The 23,849-nt window shown below is 40.1% G+C and overlaps 1 protein-coding gene across 3 annotated transcripts in view; it reads left to right on the top strand.

The window, feature by feature from the left end:
• Positions 1-20,382, top strand: part of LOC131219595 (ribonuclease J-like) — a 46,449-nt gene extending 26,067 nt beyond the window's left edge. For all 3 annotated transcript variants that reach the window (XM_058214829.1, XM_058214830.1, XM_058214831.1), the window contains 7 exons: positions 1,199-1,324; positions 3,710-3,823; positions 6,583-6,678; positions 6,786-6,883; positions 10,889-11,337; positions 12,029-12,462; positions 19,828-20,382. In XM_058214829.1, the coding sequence (XP_058070812.1) occupies positions 1,199-1,324; positions 3,710-3,823; positions 6,583-6,678; positions 6,786-6,883; positions 10,889-11,337; positions 12,029-12,462; positions 19,828-19,920 (1,410 nt within the window). In that variant the 3' untranslated portion in view covers positions 19,921-20,382. The remainder of the gene's footprint in view (positions 1-1,198; positions 1,325-3,709; positions 3,824-6,582; positions 6,679-6,785; positions 6,884-10,888; positions 11,338-12,028; positions 12,463-19,827) is intronic.
• The last annotated feature ends 3,467 nt before the right edge of the window (positions 20,383-23,849 follow it).

The following is a 23,849-nucleotide window of genomic DNA, read 5'->3' as shown; positions in this document are numbered from 1 at the left end:
ATCAAAAAAAAAAAAAAGAAAAAGAGAGAGAGAGAAAAAGAAAAGAAGAAAAAGAAAAAGAAAATGCCTTGATGCATCTGTCTTTCCTTGCCCTTTGGGTTCTTTTAATAGAATCTCTTGTTAATCAATTAAAAAAAATAGCTAATTTTGTTCATGCTGGCTGAATATAATCGCTTAGTGAACTCTGCTCCAAGCTTCAAAATTGCTTTGTAAATGAAGATCCATTTCCCCTTATCACCACATGAGGGCTCCAACCCCTATACAACTCACCACATTTATGATAGCGGACAACCAACCAACGCACCAAAAGCTCCAGAGTTGACAGGAAATGACCGATTGATCCCTATATGCAGGCCTTCCCAAGGGAGACCTTCCCGTGGGCAACTGCTACTTTGCACGGGTCCCCGAATCGCACGGTCCCACAGTGGGCCCCACCTCGTGGCCACCCCACTCCAGCATGGAGATACAATGTATCTTTGAAATCACACCAAGATGCCCTTGCATAATCCACCCACGCCGGTGAGGAGACTCCAACACTAGGGTCCTGCTCTGATACCATTTTTTATGGCGGACGACCGACCAATGTACCAAAAGCTCTAGAGCTGGTGGGGAGGGACTGATTTATCCCTATATGCAGTCCTTCCTAGGCAAACCCAGGTTCCCGTGGGCAACCCCCGCTTCACATGGGTCCCTAAATCACATAGTCCGACAGTGGGCCCCACCTTGTGGCCACCCTACCCTAGCATGGAGATACGGTGCATCCTTGGAATCACACCAAGATGCCTCCGCATCAATTTGGAAGGGATTTTTTTTTTTTTCTCTCTCACAAGTTCTTGTTCTTTACCAAATGTCTACTGCTATGCCAAATGAATGCTTTGGATTCTCCACATGTCTAAAGCAACTCACTTGCATTATAATACAACACGAACTACTACATGATCATTTCTCAAGTTTTTTCGCATGTGTGAATGCGTGCATGTCTGGTTGTGTCATGATTAACGCCATGGGTTTACATTGATATTGATTTTCTTTTGTTGTGCCGTGTGTGATCATTGCATACCTCCAGGGATGCAATCATTTCATTGCATACCTCCTGTGAAATTTATTGTTGAACTAGCCCACCTGTGAAATTTGCTGTAGCGTGCTGTCATCTTCAGTTGCATATAGTGATTCTGTTGACCATATTTTTCCATTCTAGGTAATTCCTGGAAATGAGAACAGAGTGATGAAGATGTTGAACCGCATAACGGAGTTGGGTCCTACAATTGTAATGGGTAAGAATGAAGGGTTGCATACATCTGGCCATGCATATCGTGGGGAATTGGTAAGCCATGTATCTGCAGATTCTTCTGTTTGGGAATTTAAATTGCAACCATATTTGGTGATGTTTGATAAATGACTTACCCTTCAACAGTTTAATCAATAAATCTGGATATATGCCTTGGAGAGCCAATATGCAACTTGATTTGGAAACAATGTTCTTCTGTTTAATATGGGATCAAGATATGTTTACTAAATGTATGTCACATGGCAGTGTATACTGTGAGTATATTGGATGGATCTTATCAGTCAATGGAAATCACTACTAGGACCCTCACTAGTGAAAGTGTGATCATGTACTTTAACCTACCCTGCCAATTGACTGGCCGAAGCCCAAGTATTTTGGGTGCATGGTTTTGGTATGGAAGATGGGAAGTCGTTGACAAATCATCATGAGATCCACATTCTTGGAAGATTTTATGTATAAAATTTATATTAGAAAGCTAGATCTATCTGACATGCAATCAATGCTTTATCGAAAGGTGTTTCTAAAAGTATATTTTATCTATTAGATTATTAAAAAAAAATTTTGATTGGTACTCCTTATTTTCTTACGTTTGTTTGGAGATCTAATAGATCCCCTTACCAAGTTGGATGGTGAGGATTCTTTGGGCATTGGAGGATATTGGGCTGATTTTTGATGGCTGGTATGGAAATGGGCATAAAGTTATCTCTCTCTCAATTTTCTTTTCTTTCCCCTTTTTTTTTAAAAAAAAAATTTAATAAAAAAAAGGAAATGAGTCTATGTAGGGTTTTATGGTGCATGTTTATTTGCCGGGTCATTTAGTGACTTTTGTGACCAAGGGGCTATGTTTATTTAAAACAACCCCGATGGATCACATGCCCAACCTTAACCTCTCTCTCTCCCTCCTCTTTTGGAGAAATCCTAGAAACCAGAGAGTTTCTCCTCTCCTCTAGACTCATAGTGGAGAAAAGTTCGGAGTGAAAAGAGCGAGGGGATTGGGTGTGAGAGACTCTAGGAGATCCATGGGCTTTGCTTCACGTTCCTATATTCATCTAATGTTTGACTAAACTTTTTGCGGTTGATTAACTGTAGAGCATGAAAATCATAAACCATGTTTCATTTTCTTGGACCTCTTTGGCCCAATTTTGACCAAATTATTTATAGGACACCTGACCAGACCTTAACCTCATATCCTTTTACAAAATTATCCTCAACTAATCTTTTGTTTGTGAATTACAATCCTTCCCTTAAAAAACTTTAGGATTTTGTATTTGGCAAATACTCCTCCATTCAAACCAAAACCTGTTGTAAACTACATAGGTGCTTCAATTAATCCTAATTACGCCTCCTAGTACCACAACTCATCATTCTACCACCCAATCAACCATCTGGATAATGCCACTTGTCAAGCAGTCAGAATTCCGTTTACCCTTTAGAAAGACCTCTCAGTTCCTATGAATTTAATATTAGAACCGTTGTCATACTAAATAAATAGAGACCACTCTCCTCCAAAAGATAGGTCTTGATCTTGAAATCCCCAAGTTTAGCCACCCCTGGCAAACTTCAAAGGAAAATCCAGAAAAAGAAAAAATGTAGGAAGCATGGGTCTAGGGTTTGAGAGCACAAGAATTCCACGACTCCAATAGGCTAAAGAGTATATTTTGGGAAAAGGAATTCCCTCAGTCTACTGACCACCATTTCCTAATGCATTAAAGATCTTTGACAAGATGAGCCTCATGTGTGGATTTGAAGATCGTGTTCAAGAAGAGGAGATAATGACTGGCAATCCACTATCTCCTCCAGTTCTCTTTCATTTGTTCAACTTCTATTCATCCTCTGAATTCTTTTTTTAAGGAATCCAAATTCTACAATGCAGAAATTCCATTTCCAGAATTTCACTTCGAACTTGAAATAGAGACTGCTTTTTGCATGGGTGAGGTTCGTGGTAGGATTCCTGAGTCCTTGACACCTTCCTTCCCCATCACCATGGCCCTTATATGGAATTGCTAGTTTGAGAATTTGTAATAGACACATTTTTCCAAAGTCAAACCCTTCTGAAAAATTAGGATCTTATGTTTCTTGGTCAAAATGATTTAGTGGCAACTCCTTAGCCTTTGCCTATTGCCTTCTACCGGGATTGCCAGTAAATCTACATTATCATATTATGTTGCTTGTGGTGATCCTTAGCTTTTGCATTTTTTGAAAATTTATAGTTTATGCTTCTACCTTTAAAAAACCCCAATAATAAGTACATAGGTACTTTCGTACAGTTGGTTCAATAGGTTTGGTGTCTTCTTTTAAATCTCTCTCTCTCTCTCTCTCTCTCTCTCTCTCTCTCTCTCTTTTCCTAAAGCTTGCATATATTGATCTTTATTACCATTCTATGTGATGACAACTTCTTAAAAACTATATATGTTCTTGAAGGAGGAAGTACTTAATATTGTGAAGCCACAACATTTTCTACCCATCCATGGAGAACTTTTGTTCTTGAAAGAGCACGAACTACTTGGGAAGTCAACTGGCATCCATCACACCACTGTGAGTTATTTGCTTTTCCGCTGTTTTTGAAACTTGTGTTCATTGTCTAAATTTTTTTACTATTCCTTTTCTTTTATTACATTGTTTAACGTTTTCAAAAACTAGTTAAAATGGAAGATCTTGCATATGAACATTCATAAATGGAATATGTTTTCTTTTACCCTTTTATGTCAATGAAGATTAATTTTTTTTAATGTTTTCCAAAACTTATAACTATGAAAGAATGCTTTAGAATATAAAGGTTTTAAAATTAATCAAGCTAAACTAGAGTATGGAATGCAATTATAGTAACAATACGAGTCGTAACAAGGAATTAGTTAAGATTGCTATCCAAAAAATACCTTAGAACGAGAGTGGTGAAACAACAAACCCTAGAATGGGGCGAGAGTGAGATATTTAATCTAGAGATCTACACTTGAACGATCATCATCTAAGGGATACCTCGAGATCTTCAAAGCATTCAAACCATCTAAATCAAGAGACGAGAGAAGATAGGGCTAACAACGCTAGGCATGTTCATCTAAGACAGGTTGCTGCATTTCATGGGTGGAGAAATCGGAGAGTCGCTTCTAGGAGGAATCAGGGGAGATTGTCTCATCGTGATAATGACCTCTCCCTAGAAACAATTCCAGTTCCTTACTCTCCAGTTCGAGTAGAGTGAGATGGAGCATCAAAAGATCCATTGTTTCGGGCAGTAGTACGGAAGGTAGGGGACGCTGAGATGCTTCCAACTGTATGGGTATTGCCGTCTATCGGTCGGATGTCTCGCAAGAGCTGGACCGTGAGACGGAAAAATGTGTATGGATTCCTACTAGTAAAGGTAGGAAACGTGGTAAGTCCAAAAATAGAAATCAAAGAGAACATGGCTTGGGGAGCCCTTGAACAAGCTCCCTACCCTACTTGTCAACCAATTTCCGGAGGAATGGATGGACATTAATTTCCGTAGGGTCCTCCCAAAGTGGGGCTCCTTTCAAGAGCGCTCTCTTGGGGGAGTCTCTGGTTAGATGGTCGGAATGGTCACTGTTTGGGAAGTCAGAGGTTTGGTTGGATCTCCTAGATTTACAGTTGGAGCTCTGGTGTGATGAAGTTCGATGGCGGCGGGTTCTATTTTGGGTGATTGCTTGTCGTTGACAAGGCCACTGAACAATGGGCTGATCTACGTTGGGCTAGAATCCTTGTTTGTCGGAAGAACTCAGTGTCCATCCCGGAGAGCATTTCGTTACTTGTTGGAGAAGACAAATTTACGCTTAAAGTGTGTTGTGCTAACGCAATGGATTTAGAATTAGTGGCTGGTTCCATCAGATTTTGTGGCATTGTGGTTGGACTTCAATCGTCTCCTGTATAATGACATGGGGATAGTGAAGGTGTTTCGGCCCTATGCTTCCACGAAGCATCAATCCCCTGTCTCCCGCGTGTAAGCAGAGCTTCAATCCTGTGGCGTGTGTGGGGGATGGTGGCTATTTGATTGCCACTCATGTAGCCTCTTCCTAGATGCAATGTTTAGATAGGAGACAACTGTCCTCAAGTTGCCAGGCCTCCCCTCCTGCGGCTAAGTTGGGTCCTGTTGTTGATGAGGTGGATTTACAGTCTTCCCTGCCTCCATGTGGATCGATGGATGGTCCAGATGCCTTCCCATTGCAAGTTGGATCAAACCCATTGAGTTCCATGTCGATGTCCCGAGCATGCGAGAATTGTCCCAGCGCCAGCTGGCCTTTACCGGTTCTCTGATGCAATCATTGTCATTAGGCCAACGTTCGCTCCTCGATATGTGCTGCTCCTCGAGCAATGTCTCAGACACGCGCCACCTGGACATTGCCCCCTCGCCGCACTCAGCCGTTGTGCAGCCCATTGTCTTGACGCATGGTGCCTTGGTCAATGTACCCTTTTATAGGAGGCTCTAAAATGGCAAGGGGAAGGCCCAAAAGGACGTGATTGGAGGTAGTAAGTAAAGACACGATGACCTATGGCCTAACTGAAGTTATGGCCCTTGATCGGGTGGAATGGCGGAGGATTCATGTACCCTGTCCCAATTAGTTGGGATTTGGGTTAAGGTTGAGATGATGGTGATAATTTGAAGAAAATTGTTGGAAAGAAACATCTAAGATTACTTTTCATTAGGCTAATTTGGGAAATGAAAAGAAGCGTCAGTTGGAAAAGAAAACATGATTTAGGAAAAGATCTACTTTTCAGAATGCCAATTTGGGAAATGAAGGAGTGGCTTTTAGAAATGTATTATTTTGAGATGATATTGGGATCATTCTGTAATCAAAATCTTTAAACCGTTCAAGGAAGTCCAGGAACAATTTAGTGAAATGAAAATAATCTCACAGGGGTTAGAAAAGTTTTGACAGTTGATGAGGCATTTTTTAAAGCCAGAGATCTTCCATGGCCCATTATCCCTACATAAAGGTGAAGATCAAGGGAGGATAATGTGCTGAAGGTGGAAATGGTATAGGGAGACCATAGAAGGGCATTACACACATTAGTTTTGTGCGACTTTAAAAGGGTCAAGGTCATTTTGGTAGAATAAATTTCACTATGATGACAATTTTCTGTCTAATAGTTAAGACCCATTTCTTTTTGTAGCTTTGGCATCTAAATAGAATATATGTCAGTATAATGACATTTTTTCTCATCTTTCAAATAATAATAATAAAAAGACATTTTTTTTTTCTCAACTGTTTGCATTGTGAACACTTGGGTTACATTGCTAAAGCTTCAAAACAATTGATGTGATTGTACTGTATTAATCACAACAGGTGATAAAGAACGGAGAGATGCTTGGAGTTTCACATCTCAGAAACAGAAGAGTTTTGTCCAATGGTTTTGGTTTGTTAGGGAAGGAAAATTTGCAGGTTAGTGATCCTTTGAGTATTTTTTTATTTTATTTTATTTATTTATTATTACAATACTAGTTTGTGAGAAAAGTTTCCAATACTTTCTTTTTTACTGCAAATGGCAGTTGATGTATAGCGATGGTGATAAAGCATTTGGCACATCTTCAGAACTTTGCATCGATGAGAGATTACGAATAGCATCAGATGGAATTATAGTTGTCAGGTAACTAACTCCCTAATGAAAACTCATGCTACTGAACTTTGTTTTGCCTGGAAGATCATATTGCTAACATCTTAGATGGCTAAACTAGACAACCCCTGCTGTTGGCACTTATGTTTTCTGTCTTCTTTTTCTGCTTTTCCTGTGAAATATGATTTATCACATGTGAACCAATCACCCTAAAATTGACGAGGAACATAACTATTAGACTTGTATTCATATATTTGGACTTTGTGATGTTATAAACTGGGTGTTCATACCCAGTTAGCCTTCTTATTACACACTATTAAACAAATTAAATAAAGAGAAAAATGAATATTTATATTAAAAGAAGACGGGCACTCTTACTTGATTAGAACTTCCCGGTGCGCAATGGGCTACACTGCTTATGCACTCTCTACTAAAACACATGAGTTCCTTTATATCGATAGGAGTTACAATGTATACCACAAATCTATTATGTGGGACTAACTTAAAAGAGAATAAACCTAAGACAACACGATAAAAGGTTGAGTTTGTATTCTTAACAGTGCCTCTCAAATTCCACATGGCGGGTTCAAGACTTTCAGTCGTAGTCTTTAGATTGGGCTTCTGACATCCATTGAATCTTCTCTTGAAACAGCAGGCATAATAGAACTTGACAACCATCGATACTTCAAAACATGTGAGTGAACTACATATGACAATAGAGAAGGGGACTAAATCCACAACAACAAGTGAAAATACAAGTGTAGTACTGCACAACAGGTGAGTAAACTACACAGACAACGGTAACAAAGCCAAATAAAGGAAGAAACGATCAATGGAAAATGCAAGCTCAGGTGTTGGTTGGAATCCTCCATCTCAGGTTGGGTTGATATTTATGTTGACCACAAACAAGGTTAGAACTCATTTTGGGGATGCTAGATTGAGCGTAAGACAGTAATCCATGGAAGGGGTGGCAATGGGCTGGGCTGCCTGGACTTGAAGGGCTAGGGATTGGGCCACTAAACTTGCCCTAAGGGCTGGGCCAGGGCTTGAAATCTAGGCTCGCTACTTGGATGGGGCTGAGCCAGGGCCAATGATGAATAGCTCAGCTTGACCTGTTTCCCTAGTTCATAGTACATGGGTAGTAATGTAGACTTAAGAGTTTGTATACTAGTGTAATAGTAATATGAAGAACTTTGATACCCTAGTAGCGTGTGATGGATGATACACAAGCACTTATAAATTGTCCAAATTGTGGACACTGTTTTAGGGGGTGAACAATATATTGATGTAATTTAGGCCATGTATATGATGGACAATTGGTTGGGGCATATGCTTGGTTGATGAATGATCTTATTTGATGGAGGTGTGCCGCATAAAAACATTGATTCTCTACAAGAGCATGATGGTTCATAAACGTGCACTTACCAACTGTACACATAGCATACATGTAAGTTGTCTTTAACTTATAGGGCCGGCCCTAGCCCGGGTTGACCCTCTAGGACCAGGGCATCTTTAGCCCATTAGGGCTTGGGTCAGGGTACGACCAAGGCCAACCTCTGCCAGCCCATTTCCACCCCTAATCCACGGCCTAATCTGCTGCTCCTCTCACTTCGACCTGTAGCACCTGTACCTTATCTACATCGTCTGCATTATGAAGACGAGCTTCTCCAACAATGATGACAATCATGTTTACAGTCGACTAGATTTTCATCAAAGGTATCAGCTTGATTATCATAATGTAAAGGGACAGGAGTAGGAATGCTAAACTCCATTTCCTAAAGGAAAGAATGAAACCATATAATTTTACACGTAGCATGAGCCATTGAATGATCCTCAGCTTTGGCAGAGGAGAGTGCCCCAGCAGTTTGTTTCTTATTCACCAGGTTACCGAATTGCCACCAACAAATGTACAATAGCTGCTTGTATGCCTGTCATTGGAGGATCCTTCCTGATCAGCATCGCTGTACCTACCTAGATTCATGTGACCATCATTAGAATATAGTAAACCCTTTCTTGGAGCATCCTTTAGATGGCTAAAAGTATGGTGGACAGCTTCAAAATCATGAAGAACATGAATCCTGCATGAACTGGTTTGTCACATTAACAGCATAGGCAATGTGGGGATGAGGTATTGTCAAGTAAATTAGCTTCCACGCCTGATGACAATACATGCCTGGATCATGAAGGACTTCTGACTACTTATTGTGAAATGTGAAGAAATGATTTACTTTGATAAGAGTATTTCACTGGTCAAGCACCCATCATTCCTATATCCATAATGTCATCGTCATCTAAGCCTTATCTCAATTAATTAGGGTTGGCTACATTAATCTTGTTCCACCGTTCCGCTGTTCCACCGTTCCGCTCTATCAAGGGCTAAGACCTTTAGTTAGACCATAGGTCATCAAGTCTTTTTTTACTACCTTCATCCACATCCTTTTAGCACTTCCCTTTGCCCTTTTAGGGCCTTCTAACTCCATGTCTAGAACATATTTCACATGTGAGATAAATCCCTTGTTTTGATCTCACAATCTCAATTCCAACGAAAAGAAAGAGAAAGGAGAGACAAAAGGAGGGATTATAGTGAGTGTTTTAAATATCGATGATATCGGCCGATGTATCCCACGATATATCTTGTATCCCACCTGTGCGATACAAAATGCACAAATAGTGCGATATATCCTACATGTTTGATCTAGTGAGCATTTTCGATTGTTGATCCTTTTTTCTGTTCTTCTGTAAATCACGTTAAATCAATATCAAATTGTTACAAACCCATGATTTTACATGTTTTACATGAAAAATCATGGATTGGGAGCTTCAATTTCGAGATTTGGAGATGGGCCGAGTTGCGGAAAATTGAAAAATAAAAAATAAAAAAATTCCACTTTCTCGCAAATCGGTTGCAATCTTTGTGTCTAAACATAAAATCAAACACGTATGTAACTTGATCTAGTGATTCTTTTTTTGCTTTTGAATGTATTGCATTTGTTTCCACACGTTTTCTTACATTTATAAATTATATGAATAAACTTTGAATATACTTGCATCAATTCAGTTAGACAACGCATAGATTAGGACCCCATACAAAGAAAACCTATTATATGCACTTGTTTTTTGTAATGTTTTGATTTATAAGTGTGTATTAATGTTTTTTTTAAAATTAACAATCACTGAAGTTTCATTGAAAAATTCAACCAATTTCCCAATGTTTCCCCATGTTTCCAACAACAACGATACATTACGCGATACAGCTGATATATTCCATGCGATAGCTGACATGTATCCGTATCCCAAGGGTGCGATACGTAACGCGATACCTATATTTCAAACATTGATTGCAGTCTCATACCTTGAGATCTTTTTTTATGCTGAAATCAACCCTAAACACATGATATACCATATGGTAACTGCAAGGCCACACAAGATCACACACACCCACACATTCTCCTACAATTTCAAACTTTCTTCATGTGATCTGAATGCAATTTGTGCTATGAAGTCCTTGTTCTCAGTAAACTGCATCTCCCCATTTGTACGAAGATTTGAATAAGCTAGTATAGTGGCAAGGGTGCTAGCGTATTTCCAGAAACTCCTTCAAAAGACACTCCCACTATCTCCCAAAGTATGCCAATAGTTTCCATAATAAAGTGGCTGCTTAGTTCATGTGATCGCCATGTCATGCAGTTATATTATACCTTGTATTTGCATTGGTGCCCATTTGTTGGTTATCATTAGTTTCCATAAATTTCAAAATAATCAATATTTACACATCTCATGAGAGAAATGGCTGAAATAAGAACAAGGAAATTTCATTAAGTCGGGAGTGTTAATTCTCACATTTTAAAAGAGGTATGGGTTATCCATGCTCCTTTAATGATATCGCTTTGGATTTTATTGACCTGGGGTTTATTAGTCATGCACTAAATGCATAGTATTTTCCTATTTTTACCATCCGTCAACATATTTGGTGTATTTAGATTGTAATTATGAAATTGGGCATAACAGCATTCTTCTTACTGTGTATCCACTTTTCAGCATGGAAATTTTGCGCCCAAAAAATGCAGATGGTTTATCACGACCATGCCTCAAAGGAAAAATAAGAATTACCACTCGTTGTTTGTGGCTTGACAAAGGGAAGCTTTTAGATGCTCTTCACAAAGCTGCACATGCTGCATTATCGAGCTGCCCCATAAACTGTCCGCTGGCTCACATGGAACGAACTGTGTCTGAAGTATTAAGGAAGATGGTAAGGAAATACAGTAGCAAAAGGCCTGAAGTCATTGCAGTTGCTGTAGAAAACACAATGGGAGTTCTCTCTGATGAGCTGAGGGCTAAATTATCTGGAGAATACCATGGTGGTTTTGGGCTCTCTGTAATGAAGAAAGCCAATGCACCTTCGAGAAAAAGAGGATCGAGCAGAAGGCCTGAGGAAGTCGATGATGGTGATGCCAACCTGTCATATGACCTGGTAGAAGACAAAGAAGGTGCTAAATTCACCTGAGTTCCATTTGTTGGTTTTTTATCACTTAGTTTCTTAATTATTCTCACATTTCGTATTTTTCTTAGTACAAAACTTCTAAATAGTGAGAAATGTCCTCTTTGATCTTGAAAATAGGGAAGCCTTCTGGAGCCTGTTTGGATGTAGTTCCAAATCAGGGTTGGTTTGGCATTTTAGTGGAACCTATCCATGAACTGTCATGTTGCCTTCTCTGCCTCAAATAAATATCAGTTTTCTTTCCTTAAGATATGTATGGAACCAATATTAATTTGTCAAGAGCGGAAAACAGAAACCACATTTTGCAGGATATGGGTTTCCCGTCTTTTTCACCCCAATTTAGATATTTGGCTATTGATTTAGGCGAAGCATATTTCATCTGAAACAGGATATGCATGTGGTCATTGTTCTGGAATTTATCAGACACCCTTGATTTCCAGAATGGCCATTATATAGCTTTTTCTTCTGGACATTATCTAATGGTTAGGCAAAATAACACATAGCCCTTGGGTTGGCTTGGTTTTCATTGTTGTTTGGCAAACATTTGACAAATGACTGCCTACCTGCCATCAACCCTCATTTACCTGGGCTAACTATTGGATCCTGTACTGTTGTCCAAAAATTTAGCTTTCAGAACATTTGTTGTGAGCTTTCTTTAACTTTCGGGTTATGCCACACAGGAAAGGATGTTGAATTTGAACGGCTATTATCAGAGGAAAATATAAAAATTCCTGATTTGGCGACTCCATCGTCATCCACATTGACAGAATCTGCTGATTTCTGGGAATTTTCTGGAGTGCCTGAATTTGCAAAAGGTGAAAATGGTTCTGTTCTGAAAGAACATGAGAAATCCACTGAAAATGCTAATGAAAGCAGCAAAAAATCACTGAAGTCTCAACCAGCAGCATCCAAGCTTGCAAAGCGGAACAAATGGAAGCCTGAAGAGATTAAGAGATTAATCGAAATGCGTGGTGAGATGGATAGCAAATTCCAGACTGTGAAGGCACGCATGGTTCTTTGGGAAGAGATATCCGCTACCATGATGGAACATGGAATCAAGCGAACTCCAGGGCAATGCAAATCACTTTGGGCATCACTTGTTCAAAAATACGAGGTCGGTCCTCTTCTTTATCTTCGAACATTTATTGAAAAATTTCCTGAATTGTCTGAATTGTTGAAGTTCCTATAATATTTGCATTAAGAGATTGATAATACTTCTGCTTTTGCAATGCAGTAAAAAGTAAGCATCTTTAAACAAAACAGGAAAAATAAAAGAAACATTTGTACTCGTGCTTGTTAGATGAGCTGATAGAGATGTTCTGTTTATTAAAAACACAGGACTCTTCTAAGCAGTAACACGATGTATAGAGTTTGATACCTGTCCGGTGCTGGAAGGTTGGTAGGAGAATTGTTATAAGCTTTGAATGGAAGCACTGGTAAACGGCGGCAGTAACTCTAGCTGTCCTAAGTAGTGTGTGTGAGTGATCCAGGGTTCAATCCCAGGTAATGTTACCTTTCAAAAAAGAAGAAGAAGAAGAGAGAAACATTCGTAACCTATCGTTGGGAGGAAGACTCACCCTCATCAAGGCCGCCCTTTCAAATCTCCCTCTTTACTTCATGTCTTTATTTAAATGCCCGTCTTCAGTTTTGGCAACTTTAGAAAAACTAAGGCGGAATTTCCTATGGCAAGGCAAGGAGGAGAAAAAGAAATTTCATGTGGTTGATTGGAAGCAGGTGTGCAAAAAATATCGGGAAGGTGGTGCAGGGATCAAGGACCTCTAAACAATGATTTGGGTTCTCCTAGGTTAGTGGATATGGAGGTTAGGATCTGAGAGCGGGACTCTTTGGAAGAAGCCTATTAAAAGTAAATACGGCTGTTCAGATGGAGGATGGTGGACCAAAGACTTTGCCTATTATAGGGCCTCTGCCCTATGGAAGGGTATCATTTCTTTGCATAGGTAGGTGATAAAAGAGGTTGGATATGAGATCGGAAAAGGGGATAAAATCAGATTCTGGGAAGACTTATGGATAAGGGACATGCCCTTGAAAGTCGAATTTCGGAATATTTATCTCCTGGCTCCTAACCAAGCAGCTATAGTTGATTCTTTCTTTTCTATTCAAGGTGGGAAAACAATTTGGAATGCGGCCTGCAAAAGAAAACTTCAAGACTGGGAAATCAGTGAGTACGTTGCTCTTCTGGATCGTATTTTCAGAGTGGTGCCAGATCTGTCAAGTGAAGATAAATTAATTTGGAGGCCAGTTAAATCCAGCTCTTTCAAGGTTAAATCATTATTTAATCAGATGGTAAGCAGTCCTATTCCCTTAACTGATCCCCTGATCAGTCATATCTGGAAATATTCTATCCCCCCCAAGTACGTCTCTTTCGGGTGGCTGGTAGGAAAGAAGAAAATTCTAACGGTTGATAATCTCATAAAAAGGGGTATGATTCTTGTGAATGTTTGCCTTTGTTGCATGGCGTAAGAAGAAACGGTGGACCATCTGCTCATTCATTGTTCCCTTATCAAACACATCTAGTCGGAATTTCTCTCCCGGTTTGGAATCAGCTGGTGTTTCTCAGATTCGGTGGATTGTCTGTTAAAAGCATGGCACAGGGTCAGTCTTGGTAAACAGAGTACGTGGATTAGGAGAATGGCTATTATTGCTATTTGGTGGTGTCTGGGAAGAAAGGAATGAGAGATGCTTTCGGGACATGGCACATTCAATTGAGTTTGTAGCTAGTATGGCTAAGCGCATTATGATTGAATGGGCCACTCATGTAACCAGTCTTAAGGGTTGTAATTTCCTTTTCCTTGGAGTTTAGATGGGCTTGCTTTCTCAGCTTCCCCTCTTCTCCTTTTTATATTTTGTTTCCCTTTTAATATAATTCTGTGATCTTCAAAAAAAAGAAAAAGAAAAAACATTCGTAAATTGTTTTTGTTATTCATGTGATTTTAATTTTAAAAACCAACAGGTAGTTGGCATAATTGGTATAGGTTATTTGTCCAACTGTACATACTATCAGTAGCTATATGGATTGATACATGTATATTTGTTAAGATCTTCTACAAATCTCCCACCTCTTCTACATATTCTTTTCATTCTCAATGAAAATAGTAAAATAACGGCATTCTCTAAAATGAAATCTGTAAAACTTAACATTGGTATCAAAGATAATACAACGTCCCGTGTTCGATTCATGGAATGGGCGACCTAGACCAGAGTGAAAGCTTCCGTGATGGGTTAGTGGAAAGTGTCACCAGGAAAAAGTGGCTAGAGTGAGTGCCACCAAAGAGTGGGCGGCCGTGGACTTTGGTTGCAAAGCGTGATGGTATGTTACTATCCTAAAGGTTTAAGAGCCTAGTATGACGCATTCCATAAGTCCTGAGGCTTTTAGTGTATTGGTTAAGTTCTTCAAGCGTCTCTCCAAATCAAGCATTTGTTCAAGGCCTTGTTTGCAATAGATCCCTGCCGCAATTGGTCTCTTGAATCCACTTCAATCTCCACTTGAATACGGGCACTGCCTCCATCATATCTAATCAAGGGCAGACTCACCAATCACTCCATTGTTTCCGTTTGATTGTGTCAATATTGGTTTTCTAGCATTTGCCTCCCCAATTCAACTCGGCCTTTGCCTCAATCCGAACCATTGCCTCTTTCCTCCTCTGACAGAAACATCAAACCTACCACTACCACCGCCATTGCCATTTGTTGCCGTTGTTATTTCGCCATCTGCCGCTGTCTCTTCTCCAGCGCTAGCTGCCACCTCCACCTGTCTAAAACCCTCTCCAAATCTGCATCGCCATCTCGAGATCTCGGTTTCAAATAATGCTTGCACTCACAACCTTTGATTTTGTTTAGCTTCATCGTCATCTGTGCTATTGAACTGAACACCGGCTCTGATGGATTGATTTGCCACTCCAACGCCTCCATCTGCCTCTAAATCTTCGGCGATTTATCATCGCATCTTAGATCTGGATTGTCCCCATTGAATCTTGGCGATATTCTCTATCTAATTAATGAGGAGTCTATTTTGAAATCATACAACCTACACCCTTGCCTTGTTGTAACATGCCGCCAACATAACTCTTTACTGCCTGCACTACCATCACAATTGAAACACCACCGTTTGTAGTGCCCCATCTCAGTCCAAATTGCCCCTACTGGTTTGTAAATGCAGCTAGCACATTCTCACTATCAATTGCAATGCCTCTCTACTTGCAATTGTGCCTTTCTACCATTTCAATACCTTCATCACCGATTCTCCTCTCTCTGTAAAAAGAAGAGAGAAGAAAAAAAGACGGTGCAAGAGGAGAGGAATGAGAATCACTCTGTTGTTTTTCTCAAGTATGGCTAATTTGGGTGCACCTTTTGCACCCAAACCACGATCAAGCCCTACACTCCCATGCATGACCATTCAAATCCCCCAAGTCTGGTAGTCTGCTAGTTTAGCCTTCAACTTTGATCTAGATTATCAATGCAATGATAGATTTCCATAGTCGATGGTGAGAATCTTGAAAACCCTCCTTGATATTATAAGAAAAGAGGCGTATGGCGTCTTTCATTTGGTGCTCCTTGGGTGCATTAGTTTTGGTGCTCTTCAAGAGCACTTTAAGTGGTGCTCTTGCCTCATCTTCTTACCCTCGTCAACCTCAAATGCAACCCAACCAACATGTTTCCGCCATAATCTTTCTTTGCCGCCTTTGTTCTCAGTGAGAAGTTATTTGTCATGTCATTAAACTTTATTGTTCTTTGTGTTGTTGAGCCTTTTTGGCCGGACCTATTTCTTCTTTGCTGTGGGAACATTCTAGAGTCACCAGAAGGGTACTGGTTGAAATCCCTGCCACTGGAAGTGTATATCCACAAGGAAAGTGATGGTTGAAATCCCTGCCCCACTAGATCATTCGCTAGTCATTGTAAGTGACGATGGTTTGCATCCCAGAAGTCATTGAGAGTGTAGTACAGGTAATGCAGAGGCATTTTCACACTGGGCTCGAGTGGGTGGCTTGTGGGATGCAGGGGCACACTAGGGGTGGGGCGGCCTATGTGAGGCAGGTGGCATGTGTGAGGCGGAACCCATGTGATGTGGGGCCCATGAGGGGTGTTCGACTGAGGTCCTAAGTTCTAACCCATGCGATGTGCGGCCTAGGCTATGAGATAAATGGATTAATTCGCCATGCTTTATCAGTTCGAGCTTTCAAAGCAAGTGGTCAATTGTCCTGCATCAAAGTGGTATCAGAGCGGGAGGTCTCGTGTTTGAGACTCTACACCGCAGGGAGGGCCTCCTAGCTAAAAGTCAAGTTTTGGTTAAGAAAAGTGGCCCGATAGTTAAGAAAAGCCCACCATGGGATCTCATGACCGTGGCCCACTCGTCGGATTGGTTTCATATTTTAAGTTTTGCTTATTGTTATTATTTAGAACATTATGAACGCTTTAGATTTCTTCGTTTGGTTTTTATTTTAGTTTACTTCATCGCCAAGTAATAGATTGCGCACATGGTGCGAGTTTTGGGGTATAGGATTTTTCCTATAAATAGGCACATCTTGTAGTTCTTTTCATTCATTAAAATTAATAAAAAATTCCTGCTTTATTTTTCTGCTCACTTCATGAGTTGTGGAAGAATTCAAAAGTGGGTGCGAAGCCCTCCCTTTTCGAAGGGTTAACTATCGTGGTGCGAAGCCACATCGATCCCAATTCACCCCCATCTTCCATCATCTTTTTTTTTTTCCATTTTCCCCCACCATCCGTACTTCGAATTTCTCTTTTTGTTGCATCAGATTTCCTCTATAAGAGAATTTCAGAATCTGGCCCTGCAGGAGGGCTAAAACTTTGGCGGAGCACTATGCACAAACCGTGCATCGGATCGAGCTGATATTTGGGGGTTTTGGAATCCACCCCTGGCCGACCAAGGCTAACTGGCCTTTTTCTGAATAGTGAGCCCCACACATGTGCTGACAGGATCACATGCACGTGCGTCTGGGCCATTGATGTTGTCCACACGCGGGATCATCTTTTGGCTCAGGTTTTTATCCTCTTTTATCCTCTCATAGTCATTTTTTCATAAATCCTAACCCTATATTACATGATCCCTAATTGATTTGCCCCTTTTTATCACCTTAGGGTTCCTTGAATTGAAATTAGGGAATCCCTTGGATTATGGACTGATTTTTATGCATGAGTAGTTGATTTTATTTCCCTTTGACATTGTTTGGTTTATAATTTTATTGGTCCAGTTCTAGCCTGTGTCGGCTTGGACCCGCATAGATTCCCCTTTAATTGAATGTTTGGATTTTCATGTGGGATGGGGAATTAGTGTGATTGTTTCAGAATTGGTGTGATCTAAGCCTGAAATCTTGCATATCATATTTAATTTTCCATGTCCTGCATCATAGCATTCGGCAAGTGGTCAATTGTCCTGCATCAAAGTGGTATCAGAGCGGGAGGTCTCGTGTTTGAGACTCTACACCGGGGGTGATTGATGCGGGGGCATTTTCACACCGGGCTCGAGTCGGGTGGCCTGTGGGATGCAGGGGCACACTCGGGGTGGGTGGCTCGTGTGAGGCGGAACCCATGTGATGTGGGGCTCACGAGGGGGGTTCGGCCAATGTCCTAACCCATGCGATGTGAGGCCTGGGCTATGAGATAAAGGGATTAATTCGCCATGCTCTATCAGTTCGAGCTTTTAGCGCAAGTGGTTAATTGTCCTGCATCAATAGGTATATTCCGTTGTTGTGTGGCGCATCATATGCTTGGAGATGTACTTGCCTCATACTACTCGTCATTCCTTAGATTTCGCCATCATGGAAAATTTCTTTTATTTCTAAATAAATATTATCCATGCACTTCAAACTCAAGCCAGGGGTGTTGTTATATGATATGTATATATAGATGTGCATGTACAATTGTGCGTACTATAGATAGCTATATGGATGGATACATGTATATTTGTTAAGATCTCCGACCTCTTTTATATAGTCTTGTCATTCTCAATTGAATTAGTGTCATAACAGCATTCTCCAAAAATTATGCTCCTAGATTTAACAGTAGTAAATTTTCTGAAAAGCATTCATCCACTATATCCTTCTTTTTGGGCGGGTTAGTTGGGAGAGAGCCAGCAGCCTGAATGTTGTGACACAGCACCCTTCAATTAAGTTCAAACTCTCCAGCCTAACCTTTGTAGCTTAAATAGGAACATTTGTCATTGTCTGACACAGACATCAAATGTCAAATAGGGGTCCTGGAAATCTTGTCACACTGACATCTCTGCACAATTATATGGTAACACTGAAAGAATATGTTTCAAATAGGGGTCCTGGAAATCTGGTCACACTGACATCTCTGCACAATTATATGGTAACACTGAAAGAATATGTTTGCTATGGCCATGTGGGAGGTCATACCCAACCAGTCTGCCCAGCAGTGCATGTACCCATATGACATGTGTGCCTTATCCATGCCATCCGGCCTTATATGTGGCCTGGCCCAAGAATAAGGCCACCCTTTCATCAAGTGGGCCATGATGTATGGAAGAAGTGGAACGATAGAAGAACTTGGCCGAGGCTTTTAGCTCCCAAGATCTTTTACCTATTCAATTTTGTGTGCTTGTCAACCTGATGAGTGGAACTGCCTGTTTTTTGTTTTGATTTTTTTTTTTTTTTTGCATCAGGGCGTCTACATGTTGAGGCCCACCTGATGAACAGCTCAGGTGTTGCCTATGTGGTGTAGGGGATGGCATCTCTACATGCATATGGAATTAGGAACCTCTAGCCTCTTAGGAGTTCATAAAAGCATGAGATAAAAATGTACCCTGATGATTGAAAGTACATTAAAACCTATGTAATATTCTATATGTAGGAGTGCTGGTTTCAGTAGTCCACTCAAAAAGGAATAAAACAAGGTCTTTTTCTTCCCGACAGCCATATCTGGATTTGTAACTCTTTAACATGATGAAAGTTTGGAAACTGTTATGCCTGTCACAATGTATTTGGCCATTTCTATGCCCATCTGGTTTGCAACTAGTGGTTATCATCTGGAATGCCAGCATATCTGCTTGCGTGAGATTAATGGTGGGGCTTCATTCTGTGGCAAACATGCAAGATCAGGACCATTCGTAGCCCCATCGGTACCCTGTAGGCATGCTCTGGAAAAATGAAGCCTGTTATACCTATCTGATGGACCGCCACCTCCTTGAATATGGATTTTCAGTCATGTCTTTTCCAACTGTCCATTCTTCTCATACAAGTGTGGCCCGCTTGATGAGTGGACCAGTCTGATTTTGAAGCCACAATGCTCAGTATACCATACCTGACAGATGGCCAGATAATGCACATGTGTGACATGTTCCACATGTGCTGTGAAATCCTGTCCATGTCAAGCGAGAGCTACTCTGGTCATTCCCAGCAATTGGGATCTTGATATGCATCTTAGATTTCCCACCCCCTTCTCCCTATTGATATTGTTTGTTTACCTTGTGCTGTTACAGGAAAACAGGACTGGTAAGAAAAGCAAGAGAAGTTGGCCTTATTTTGATGACATGGATAAGATTCTAGCTGCTTGTGAAGGGGCAACAAAATGAACAGTGAAGGAAATGACCACCAACTTTACAAATTTTGAAGAGCTAAGCAGCAGAGATGTGTATGCTGAATCAGCTTAAAGGGTACATGGCATGGATCCTGTCAGTTCTCTTTAATATAAAAGAAAAGGTGAAGAAGATGAATTCAATCCAAAGGGCACCATCTAGTAGATTGGTTGAAATTCGAATGGGTATGAAACGGGCAAGTACAGATTATTTGTACACTTGCCAGTGTTAAATGATTTTGACTTGGAATTTTTTTCCATTGTGAGGTGGGCTGCCCCAGATTCCAGGGCATTGTGTTTGTTGTAGTCATTCTAGCAAAAAGAACATGAAAGGGGTCATGCAAAGAGCATTGCTGACAGTTGCATCTGCTTAATATGATGCATCAATTATCAGGTGCCCATGACACTAGGCCGTTTTATTTTGTTGGATTGTGCTTGCATGCTGCACGTCCATTTTCTCGTCTCTGCATGTTCAAAAAGACCTATTTCCTTTTTGAGAACTGATCTAGCACCTCCATGTCTAGCACCGTCAATTTAATTGTGGGTGAAATGTCATTCACGAGTGCAGATGGTTTGCTTTAACGCCACCAAATCCCTTCTCTTGTGTGTGTGTGTGTGTAGAGAGAGAGAGAGAGAGAGAGAGAGAGAGAGAGAGAGAGAGAGGAATGCTCACCTGCGCACCCATTCTAATGTAACTGGTGAGAACTTTTTATGAACTATACTCCTATGATGTGAGCAGAAAATATGAACTGTCCACGTGATGTAGCACCCCATGAAACTCCTTAGGCTTTAACTTTCACCCTGATCCAAAACTTTGGTGGGCCATGGCAAAAGGAGACAGTTTCCTCTCTTGCTTTGTCTCTCCCAAGAGCATTGCATAGTAAGATGGACTTTTTTCTTCCAAAGTTATTAGAAATGAAGTTTTCAAGAACATTCCTTGTGGTCATGAATACATACATGTACAAGTGAATACGCATAGTATCTGCATGTGTAAATAGCTTATAACGGGTATTATATGTATTAAGCAAAATTGTTACTCCATTTCTGTCACATGCATGCTAAATAAAATCCAATTTTTTTTTCATTCTCCCATTTCTTTTTAGACCTAAATCTGATTAATATCAGTTCTTTTTTTTTAAAAAAAAAAAAAATGCATTTATTCAAAATAGGGCCTGTTTGGACGCCTTTTGTCGAAAGGGCTTTTTGAAAGAAAATGGGGGCTCAGGCCAGCTCTTTCAGTCCATTCATTTGTTGAGCCAACATTTTAGTGCCTCTTTTGTCTGCTAGAGTTGAAATGAGGGTTTGAAAATTGTGCTCAGGCATCAACTGTCATTTAGGTGAAAATGGCGTTGGGGCCTCGAGCATTCAGTTAGGGGGTGCGTCCAAATGGGCCCTAAAATTTTTTACTTTTTCTAGGCACGACCGTGATTATTTTGCCCGGGTGTTGGGGTTGGTTGTTGTTAGGATCAGGGCTTCTGATGCATTTCTGCTCATAAATTTCTAGTGTCCCAATTAGAGTTGTCTATGAGATGATGCATTGACCAAGCAAAATCAAATTTCAAATGGGGCCAACTTGATGGGCCAACCGATCAATTCAAGAAGGCAGCTTGATTAAATAAGGTCCAGCCGGGCACCCGTTGCAATCATGAACACGATCCAAAGCCTTACCTTGGATGGGCCGTATTCCAAAACCTATATCGATTTATCTATGATACGTTTATTCAACGTTTTTTTATTAAAAAACATTCCATCCAGTGAATAATTCAAAAGATTCGGTTTCACGTGTAATTTTTTTTAAAATCTCTGGCATATGAGACCCATAAAAACTCGTATTATATACGTTTCATACTTATTTGCCTACGATATACATATTCAACGTTTTTTATATTAAAAAAACATTCCATCCAGTGAATAATTCAAAAGATTCGGTTTGGCATATGTAAATTTTTTTTTTATCCCTAACATGAGACCCATAAAAACTCGTATCATATACGTTTCATACTTATTTGCCTATAATATACATATTTACTATGCATATTTTTTAAAAAAAGTTTAAAATGAGTTTGGACTTCCATATTAAACTCTTAAACTGTCTGTCTTAAAGTGATGTCATTTTTGTTAATTTTGAATTCACTCTTCAACTTACATAAAAGACCCGTATCACCAACTCTCCTCACTAAAAAAAAATACTAAAAATAACCCATGGTTAGCTGAATTTGTGTTCCTGAACTTTGCAAATAAAACTATATGATACCTAAATGAATCAGTCTTTCATTTTTTTTTGGCAATTGTATTTTGTATGGCCAAAATTTTAATAATATTTTTCACCATCTTATGCGAACTTTTGTTGTGTTTTTGGTGGAATTTTACAAAAAAAACTACCTCATTATTATGGAATTTACATTCCAATACTATTTTCAAGAAGGCTTTTAGAAAGCTACCTCATTAATCAATTTACTTATCATTCCAATAATCATGGCGCCTTGTATGAGCAAATGGGTTGGTAGCTCGGGTGGTGTTGGTCTAGAATTCAACCATGTGATACACGTGTGATATTTGTGGGCATGCCAAAACTGATTTGCGGCCTGATTCAAATCAAACACCACTAACCTCTAGTGTCGAAATAGATTGGTGCTTGATCAAATAGTGAAGAGATCAACCATCTCTTCAGCCAACTGTCGAGTGTGCTAATAAGGTGATTTATGGGAGTTGGGGCACTTCCTCCAATGAGATCTTTTTTGCCTTGAAAACCAAGGACTTTCAAAAGTGCAACAATTAGATGATTGAAAGGAAATGAGTCAAAGGTAAATTTGAAAAACCGAGACTACCACTAAAACGGGATCACCAACCTAGCTGAGAGCAACGTGGTACTTCGTCGTGCAATGCGTTGATGACTGGGGAAAAGGCAATGCCAAGACCTACAAGCTGCTGTCAACCTAGAGTATGAGTGTAGGTGGACGATTCCGAAGACTATGATCTTTTCTTAGATTTGGCATGTAGGCGCATATAAAAGTGAATTACAATTAAATGCTATCACTAAGTCGGTCCGGCTTGAAGTGGGAACGGACTGATCTAATCCTAGAGACCATGGGCTCCATGGCTGATGAGCATTGGAGAAAGATAAATGTCGTAGAGGACTAGATAAGCAACGTTGCATTGGATTGATTGATTGTTTGTGGTTGGATTTTGGATTGATGTTAGGCCCCTCGCTTCAAACTCTTATATGTTTTTTATAGACTTTCGAATGATGCCTTGAAAATAACCATTACCTTCGTGACGACTTCAAATGCTGCCATTTGTAAGGTAATGGTTACGCTCTCTCGATCGTGCTTTGCCTTCGTCGAACATGATCTCATCTCAACAACTATCTTTCAGACGTGCTTTGTTGCTGATGTAGCTCTAATAGTTACTCGTCATTATCTAAAGGTTACCCAAACACCACAATTCTTCGAAGATTTAGCCATTAATGTGTCGTCCTCCATATATTCAGTACACGTTGTGAAGATATATCATGTTTGCCACGTGGCCAAAAACGCGTCGTTAATCTGGTGTTGACATATCTTGTCCAAATAGGTGGGCCCCACCATAATATTTATGTACAATCCACCTTGACCACTAGATGTATCACCCCATGTTATGCCAAGGGCCCAAAAATCATATCCATTTGTGATTCAATTGGACTCTATGATTGGAAACCGAGTAAAGGGCAATGTTGGCACTCCAAATGTTTCCGCTATGGTTGCCCACTTTAATCAGGAATAAGTATGATTTTTTGAAAAGTGACCTAAATTTTTCGTATGGAATCTAATGGGTGGAGTGGATTTCATATAATTATCACGGTATGCCCTGTAAAAATCAATAGTGCAATCTCTCTCCTAATTTTTTCTTTGGTATGGCCTATTAGAATCATAGGCCGGGCTATTTATT

This window comes from Magnolia sinica, chromosome 11 (assembly GCF_029962835.1).
Source record: "Magnolia sinica isolate HGM2019 chromosome 11, MsV1, whole genome shotgun sequence".
Taxonomy (NCBI): domain Eukaryota; kingdom Viridiplantae; phylum Streptophyta; class Magnoliopsida; order Magnoliales; family Magnoliaceae; genus Magnolia; species Magnolia sinica.
This window is presented reverse-complemented; position numbering and strand designations above follow the sequence as displayed.